Source organism: Galeopterus variegatus, unplaced genomic scaffold, assembly GCF_000696425.1.
Source record: "Galeopterus variegatus unplaced genomic scaffold, G_variegatus-3.0.2 Scaffold7413, whole genome shotgun sequence".
NCBI lineage: Eukaryota > Metazoa > Chordata > Mammalia > Dermoptera > Cynocephalidae > Galeopterus > Galeopterus variegatus.
The window spans coordinates 22,913-32,695 of NW_007733524.1; the positions used below are offsets into that span (position 1 = coordinate 22,913).

At 35.5% G+C, this 9,783-nt stretch overlaps 1 protein-coding gene across 1 annotated transcript; it reads right to left on the reverse strand.

Moving 5' to 3' along the window:
- Positions 1-4,277: 4,277 nt before the first annotated feature.
- LOC103607429 (keratin-associated protein 6-2-like) lies at positions 4,278-4,706 on the reverse strand. The gene is made up of 2 exons (XM_008591931.1): positions 4,457-4,706; positions 4,278-4,372 (listed from the first exon to the last, which is right to left on the reverse strand). Exons 1-2 carry the CDS (start codon positions 4,704-4,706, stop codon positions 4,278-4,280), a joined length of 345 nt encoding a protein of 114 aa, XP_008590153.1.
- Between the last annotated feature and the right edge of the window lie 5,077 nt (positions 4,707-9,783).

Below are 9,783 nucleotides of genomic sequence, written 5' to 3' on the forward strand. Positions count from 1 at the left end.
CCTTTTTATTATAGAGACTAATTTTCCTGTGTTCTTGTCATCTCTGCCCAAAATGAATTGATCATAACAGTAAGAATTTATTTCTGAGCTCTCTATTTTGTTGCATTTTTCTGTGTCTGCTTTTATAAAAGTGCTATGCTGTTCTAATTACTATAGCTTTGTAGTAGTTTTGAAATCAAGTAGTGTGATACTTTGTTCTTTTTGCTCGAGATACGTTTTCATGCTTGAGGTCTTCTGTGGTTCCATATAAATCTTAGGACTGTTTTTACTACTTATGTGAAAAATGTCATTGGAATTTTGACAGGTGTTTCACTAAATCTGTAGATTGCTTTGGGTGCTATGGACATTTTAACAATATTAACTCCCCTAATCCATGAACACTAAATATTTTTCCATTTATTTGTGTCTTCTATTTCATCAATGTTTTATAGTTTTCAATGTATAGATATTTCACCTTCTTCATTAGAATTATTTCCAAGTATTTATTTTTTGTAGCTGTTGTGAATGAAATTTTCTTGGTTTTGGGGAGGGAGATAGTTTGATGATAGTGTATATAAATGCTACTATTTTTGCATATTGATTTTGTGCTCTACAACTTTACAGAATTCATTTAGAGTTTTCTATACGTGAGATTTTGTCATCTGAAAACAGAGACCATTTAACTTCTTCCTTTCCAATTTGGATGTATTTCATTTCTTTCTCTTGCTTAATCACTATGGGTAAGACTTACAGTACTATGTTAAATAGAAGTAGTGAGAGTGGGCATTCTTGTCTTCTTGCTGGTGTTCCAGGAAAAGCTTACAATTTCTCACCATTAAGTATGATGTTAGCAATGGGTTTGTCATACATGGCATTTATTTTGGTGACGTACGCTCTTTCTGTAATTTGTTGAGAGTTTTGTGAAGAATGTTAAATTTTGTCAAATGCCTTTTCTTTTCTGCATCTATTGAGATTATCATATGGTTTTTGTACTGTTTCAGTATATTGATTCATCCTTGAATCCCAGGAATAAACCTATGGGCAGGCCTGCCCTATGGCCATGGCCACTGCCTAAGAAGTAGCTAGCTAGGCCCCCTCTGCCACCTTGATTACCAGCTTCACCCACTGCCTGAGAAGCAGCTGGCAGGGTGCCCCCTCTGTAACATGATATAACAGTTTTGTGTACTGCCAGAGAAGTGGCTGTCTTAGTGCCCTCTCTGTATCCTGCCTAGTGGCCTCACACTCAACCCAATCAAAGCCCCAAGACACATTTGTAGGTGAAAGTCCTTCCTCATGCAAGCCCCCTACAAGATCCAAAAGGTGATGGTTCCACCAGATACATAGACATCAATGCAGGGAAACAAGGGGAAAAAACAAAGAAACATGAAAGACCACTAAAGAAATACAGTAATATTCAAATAATAGATCCCAAAGATTCAGAAATTCATGACCTTCTGGAAAAGGAATTCAAATTAATGATGTTAAGGAAACTCACAGAGATGCAAGAGAATATAGATAAACAATTCAGTGAAATCAGTAAAATAATTCATGATCTAAATGATAAATTAACAAAGAGATAGATATACAAAAAATCAAACTGAAATTTTGGAATTGAAGAATATATTGAATGAAATAAGAAAACATATACAAGAGTCTCAAAAAACAGACTATATCATGTGGAGAAAGAATTTCTGATCTTGAAGACAAGTGATTTAAAATAACTTGGGAAGACAAAAAAAGAAAGTAAAAAATTTTAAAACAACAAAGCCTACAAGGTTTATGGGATGCTATCAAGAAAATAAATATTTGAATTATGAGCATTCTAGGGGAGAACAAAATAAAAAAGATACTGAAAATATATTTATGAAATAATTGCTGACAACCTCCCTAGTCTTGGGAAAGATATGAATATCCAAATCCAGGAAGTTAAAAAGTCCCCAAATAGATTGAACCCAAAAAGGCCCTCTCTAAGACACATTGTAGCAAAACTGTCAAAAGTTGAAAACAAAGAGAGAATTCTAAAAACACTAAGAGAATAGCATCAAGTCTCTTATGAGGGAATTCCCATTAGACTAACAAGAGGCAGAACTTCTTAGCAGAAACCCTACAGCCTAGGAGAGAATGGGAGGAAATATTAAAAGTACTAAAAGGAAAAAACAGCCACTCAAAAATACTATGCCAATGAAGCTATCTTTCAAGAATGAAGGAGAAATAGTCTTTCTCAGACAAACAAAAATTGATGGAATTCATCACCACCAGTCTAGCCATACAAGAAATGCTTGGAAGAGTCCTTTACCTAGAAGAGAAAGAACAGTAACAATCATCATGAAAATACTCCAAAATACAAAACTTACTGGTAGAATAGATGCACAAATTAGAAATAGAAAAGAATCAAATCTCATCTGTACAGAAAACCACTAAACCACAAAGAAAAACAATAGGGGAGAAAGAAACATAGGACACACAAAACAATCAGAAAAAAACCAACACAATGACAAGACCTCACATATTAGTAATGACTTTGAGTGTAAACAGATTAAATGTCCCAATTAAAATGCATAGACTGGCTGAATGTATTTTTAAAATGACCCTTCCATATGTGGCCTACAAGAAATACACCTTACCTACAAAGACATACATAAACTGATAGTGAAGGGATGGGAAAGATGTTCCACCCAAATGAAAAACAAAAGCAAGGATGAGTATCTATACCAATATCAGATAAAGCAGACTGTCAATCAAAACTTGTACTAAGAGATGAGGAACGGGATTACATAATGATAAAGTGATCAATACAGCAAGGGGATATAACAATTATAAATATTTATGCACCCAACACTGGAGCAACCAGATATATAAAACAAATATTAACAGGTCTAAAGAATGAGATAGATGTCAATACCATAATTGCTGGGAAATTTAACACCCCACTGTCTGAATTGGACAGATTATGGAGACAAGATATCAACAAAGAAACATCATATTTAAATTACTCCACAGGTCTAAAGAATGAGATAGATGTCAATACCATAAATGCTGGGAAATTTAACACCCCACTGACTGAATTGGACAGATTATGGAGACAAGATATCAACAAAGAAACATCATATTTAAATTACTCCATAAACCAGATGGAGTTAACAGACATTTACAGAACACAACAGCTGCAGAATACACATTTTTCTTTTCATCACATGGAACAATCTCCTGGATTGGCCATGTTCTGGGCCACAAAATTAGTCTCAACAAGTTCAAAAAGACTGAAATCGCAGCAAGTATCTAACCTGAAATAATGGAATAAAATTAGAAATCAATAACAAGAAGAGCTTTCAAAACCTTACAAATGCATGGAAATTAAACAACATGCTCCTAAATGACCACTGGGTCAAAGAACAGATTAAAAAGATGATCAAAAAAAAAATTCTTGAAACAACTGAGGACAGAAACAAAACCTACTAATGCCTATGGGCTATAGCCAAGGCAGTATCAAGAGGAAAATTTATAGTAATAAATGCTTACATCAAAAAAAATAGAAAGATTTTAAATAAATGACCTAATGGTGTACCTCAAGGAACAAGAAAAGTGAGAACAAACCAAACCCAAAATAAGCATCATAAAAGAAATAATAAAAATCCAAGTAGAAATATATGAAATTTAGATTAAAACTTCAATTAAAAAGTACAATCAAGTGAAAAGTTTTGTGTTTTTTGAAGATGAAATAATTTACAAAACATTAGCCAGACTAAGAAAAAATAAGATGTAGATACAGATATAAATGTAATGAATTAAAACAGTAGAAATTTTAAAGTATGTGAAGGAACCAATACGTGTATTCAACCAATAAATGTATATAGTCTTAAGATATCTTAAGATTTGTTCAACTGGTTTTCCAGCAGGCCACTAACCCTGAAATCAATGGTGATTCTGATAAAAAATGAGATTAGACTTCTTAGTGAATAAAGCCTTTTATTCAGAAACTGCATTTTTTGATCCATTTTAATATACTACAATTATACAGTCCTCCTGTGCTTCTACAGATAGCCACAGTACAAAGACAGAAAAAAAGATGTAAGAATTAACATTTGAAAATTGATCAGAATAAGATCTGTCTTCAGCGGTATGATGGAACTCCTCAGTCACCATCAACTAAAAACAGCTTCTTTGATGTAAAATCGGGTACCCAGCAGACAAAAATCAATCCTTACTTTGGTGTGAAGTTAAAGGATAGGGAGGATTTCAACTGGAATTGTACTTGGAGTGGTCGTTTCAAAGTCAAGGAGGATCTATTGTGATGATTATCAGCAAGAGGAATAGGATTTTCTGTAGCAAAGTGGTCGGTAGCTACAGGATCCAGAGCCATATCCACAGCCATAGCGGGAGCCATATCCACAGCCTTGTCCATATTTAGATCCGTATCCATAGTTGGAGCCACAGCCAGAGCCATATCCACAGCCAGAGCCACCGCCACCGCAAGAGCCATATCCACAGCCATAACGGGAGCCATATCCACATTTAGAGCCATATCCACAGCCAGAGCCACAGCCAGATCTATTTCCATAGCCAGAGCTGCAGCCAGAGCCATAGCCGCAGCCAGAGCCATAGCCACAGCCAGAGCCATAGCCACAGCCAGAGCCGTATCCACAGCCAGAGCTGCAGCCAGATCCAGAGCCACAACCAGAGCCGTATCCACAACCCCCACAGGAGTTTCCATAGTAGTTGCCACCCATGGTGTCAGGAGGTAAGGTTTCAGTTTAGGAATAGGAGGATATTACTGAAGTGTGAGTGTCATCTACTCTTCCAGGATCTTTATATACTTACAGGCATAAACAGGTCATCCCTCACTTTGGCTTTGTTCTCTCGTTTTATAACCACTTGCCTAAAATGAGCTCATTCTGTGTACAGTCATTTTGTTGGAGATTCATAATTTACTTACTGCTTCCCTAGGAATTTTCTCAAACCTTAAAAGAAAATAAAAATACATTTTCTAAAGACCCAAGCTTAGACAACCATAATTTTATCTTTCATAATTGCATTTTATGACCGTGACATACACATCACCAAAATATATTTGACCTGTGAAGATGTGTTTGTTTAGCACATTCATCTTTCAAGGTCTTAGAAATCATCTCTTAAATGAGTAGTTCTACTCAAAACTATTAATATTGTCACCAGTAGCAGCAGAAGCAGCATATTAGTTTCTTTTTTTCCTTTAATACTTTGTCTTTTTCCATCATAATTATTTTAAATTACTTTTGATGGAGTTTGGACAATAATTGAGTATTTCAACATGTTACATCCACTCCCTGAAACATTCTTCTTCTCTGTGAAAGAAAGCTTGCCTATCTCCTCCTTTTCCAGGCTGATCAGGACCTTCTCCTTCTTCTTTGGGGCAAAAATATTTGTTAAACTCCTGAAAGTCAGTTACATAAGGAGATTTGTCATTTCTTATTTATACGAAAAAGACAAACTTTTTCAAAATTACATCCACTCCCTGAAACATTCTTCTTCTCTCTGAAAGAAAGCTTGCCTATCTCCTCCTTTTCCAGGCTGATCAGGACCTTCTCCTTCTTCTTTGGGGCAAAAATATTTGTTAAACTCCTGAAGGTCAGTTACATAAGGAGATTTGTCATTTCTTATTTATACGAAAAAGACAAACTTTTTCAAAAGTTTCCATTTAGCCTGAGGAAGATTCCCTGAATCAACAATTTCTTTGTTTTAGTCCAAGCATGACATTAAAGTTGCAAGTTATCAAAATTTATCTTAAAATGTTATAAGCATATATAATTTGTAAAGCATAATTATTGTTTAAAAGTTCATTTATAAACTTTTATCTCACTCATGTCTTATTTAATTCATTTGTTTTTTAAATTAATTTATTTTTGATTATACATATTTATGGAGTACAAAGTTGACTATCAGTATTTGTGATTTTTTTTTATTAATTATGCCTATTCATGGGATACAAAGCTGACCACCAGCACCTATGCCCAAGATGTGATAATCGGATCCATACTATCAGCATGCCCATTACCACAAATTGTGATTATTCCCCATTTCCCCCACCCAATTATTCCCCATCCTCCCTTTCTCTCCTCCCTCCCACAACCCTAGGTATGTTCTCTCCCTCTGCAACTCCAACCCACGACTGTGGTCTTTCCTTCCTTCTTCCTCTCTTAGCTCCCACTTATGAGTGAGGACATGTGGCATTTTTCCCTCTGTACCTGACTCATTTCACTTAAAATAATTTTCTGCAAACTCATTCATGTTGCTGCAAATGGCAAAATTTCATTCATTTTATGGCTGAGTAGTATTCCATTGTGTATATATACCATATTTTCTTTATGCAGTCACCTAACGATGTATAGTTAGTTTGGTTCCATATCTTGGCTATCATAAATAGAGCTGTGATGAACATGGGAGTGTAGGTATCCCTTCAAAATGATGATTTCCATTCCTTTGAATATATACTCAGTAGTGGGATTGTACAGCAGGCTGAACTAAGGAGGTCAGATTCATTTTGTTACATATGCAATAACTCGTGACTTTAGAAAAAAATCATTATTCAAAATGATATTATTTTAAGTATTATATATAAATTCACAAGTATACAAGTGATGTATTTTAGGTCCATGGATTAGGTAGCTCTTTAAGGACATTAAATGGCTACTGGAAAATTATTTTCCATAACAGTAAAGTGTGAAAAATAACACAGATTGAATTAAGAGACTAAAATTATACATAGACATAAAGAATTGATATAGCTTTTCATAACTCAGAGCAATATCTTCACCCTCTTCTCACTCCTAGGTGGTTATTGTAGTGCAGAAAACTAATCAGTCAAGGACGGAGCTTCAGAGTGTTGGTGTGATGGAAAGAAGGAAAGAGCAACAGACAAACCGGCACTTTGGTAATTGGCCACAGTCTTGCTACAAGCCCATGGTACCTTCCTCCACCCAGAATGAAGATGTCCCGGCAACTGAAAAAGTGATAGGCCTCCTGCTATCTGAGTTCTCTGCAGTGAACTCAGTCTCCTTGCATCACAAGAACGTCAGAAAGATCCTCTGATCCTTCCAGCTTTAGATTCTTTTCATTGACTAAATGTAGGAGACAGGCAAAAGCCAGAGGAATACAGAGGTTCTGAGCCATGAAGGAGAGCAACATAAGAAGGGTTTCAGATGACAGAGAAGTTCCCATGGAAGAAGCATAATCCAAAAGAGAGAATCGAGAGGCCTCACAGAGAGCCAGGAAGAAGAGACTTCCAGCCCAGGGGGTGAGGGAATAATCCACACTCAGAGCAAAGTGCCAGGAAGAAAACCATCCATCCCAGAATACCTTTTAAAAGAAGATTGGGACTCTAGCCCAGCATCAGACAGTGTATCCATAACTTAAGTATCAAATCTGTCCTTAACAGCTTCAACAGATGTTTGTCTGGAGCAATAGTCAGTAGCCTGACTCACCAATGGATCCTGGATCAATCAGTCAGGAGTGAAGACAAAAGTTTTGTAGGTTTTCCCTGAGTGTCCTGGCTGAGAGGCAAGGGGATACCATGATGAATTTGATCCTATCTGAGTTTCAGCATCAAAACTGTTAAAGAAAAGATTATTCAATAATACCTGTTGAAACACAATAAGGAAGACTTTATTCAGAACCTTCATGATAGGTATAGGGACCACTGCAATGGAGTAGAGTACAGAGATTGGGTTCAACTATGAATACAGTGTACACGAGTGGGAATTTTTAGCCAAGGCCCAGGGTGGAAATCAGTGGACAAAAAATTACAATGAGGAAACATTTAAGGTAAGGGGAATCCTGGCTAAACTGACCTAACAGGATTCTTGCTAAAGTCAAGCCAAGATGAACAGATATCACCTGGAGATGGTGAACGATGAGAAACCAAATCATATATCAAGGATGATCTGATATTGAGAGTGGATGGTCCTTGCTAAACTGACTTTATAGTGCTCTTTGTCAAACCTGGATTTTAAAAGGAGTACACAAATAGACCTACAAAAATGTTCAGAAGGCTGACTAAAGTTTGGCAAAGTAAAGTGTCTTTGTCAGGTTTAAAGTACATGTGATGCACACACACCCACATGCATATATATACATATACACATATACATATACATACATACATATATATATCAATTAATGTTCTTTATAAAAAATTTTCAAAAGTGATCGAACTCCCTCAGAAAATGAACTAACATATAATCAACCACACCCTATCTTGCATGAAGCATTTTAAACAATGTTTTTGTAAAAATGCAGAATCAAGCCACACATCACAGGGCTTGGCTACATTTTATATTTTGAAGCTCAGTGACCAGGAATATTTATTGAAATCACTGATACCTAACTGGAGAACATACCTATGTATTTAATAGGGAGAAAGTGAGTTTCTGCATTCCCAGATAGTCACAGGATTACTATGTAGAAGTAAAGTCAGTCTTTGTTTGGAAAATGTGACTGTATTGTTCATGTTTTCAGTAGAGATGCATAATGTGTCAATATGAAGGGGCCCCACCTGATTTATGAGAGCACACTCTAAAAATTCTATAGCAAACATACTGAAAGAAATGTACATTTCTCCTTTTTACCTTGTGTCTATTTTTTACTTTTTTTTTAATGACAAGTAAAAATTATTATAAACATTTATGATGTAAAACATGATGTTCTGGTGTACATTTCATTGTGGAATGACTAAATCAAGCTATTTCACATATGCATTACCACACTACTTTTTGGTAGTGAGAATAGAGAATTTAAAATATGCTCTCAGCAATAGTCAAGTACATAATACATGGCTATTAACTATAGTCTCAATGATGTACAATAGATCTCTTGAACTTATTTTTCCTGGTTAACTGAAATTTGGTGTTCTTTGACCAACATTTCCCCAATTCCTCCACTCCCCAGCCTCTGGTAAACACCATTTGACTTTCTATCTCTAAGAGTCTGACTTTTTTAGATGCCACATATAAGTGAGATTATACTATGTTTGTCTTTCTGTGCCTGGCTGATTTCACATAAAATAATGTTCTTCAGATTCATCCACATTGTCACAAATGACAGTGTTTCTTTCTTTTTTAAGGTCACATGGTATTCCTTTGTGTATATGTACCACATTTTCTGTATACATTTATCCACTGATGGACACATGTTGATTCCATATCTTGCCTATTTTGAATAGTGCTGCAATAAACATAAAAGTACAGATACATATAACTTGGACATACTAATTTCATATTCTTTACATACATATTGAGAAATAGAATTACTGAATCATATGATAGTTCTGTTTTTAACTATATGAGGAATCTCGATAGTGTTTCCCTGAAGGTCGTATCAATTCCCATTCCCACCAACAGTGTACTAGAGTTCCCTTTTCACCATGTCCTCACCAGCACTTGTTATCTTTTGTTATTTTCTTAATATAGCCATCCTAACAGGTGTGAGATACTATCTCATTGTGGTTTCAATTTGCATTTCCCTAATTAGGAATGTTGAGCATATTTTTATATATCCATTAGCCATTAGTATGTCTTCTTTTCAGAAATGTCTATTCAGATCCTTTGCCGATTATTTAACTGAATTTGGGCTTTGGTTTATTTTGGTGTGGTATTTTTATTGTTGTTTTGGTTTGGCTTGGTTTTAGCTATTGAGCTGTATGAATTCCTTATGTATTTTGGTTATTAAACCCTTGTCATATGTATGGTGTGCAAATATGTTCTCCATTTCGTGGGTTGTCTCTTTACTCTGTTGATTGTACCCTTGCTCTGCAGAAGCTTTTTAGTTTGATGT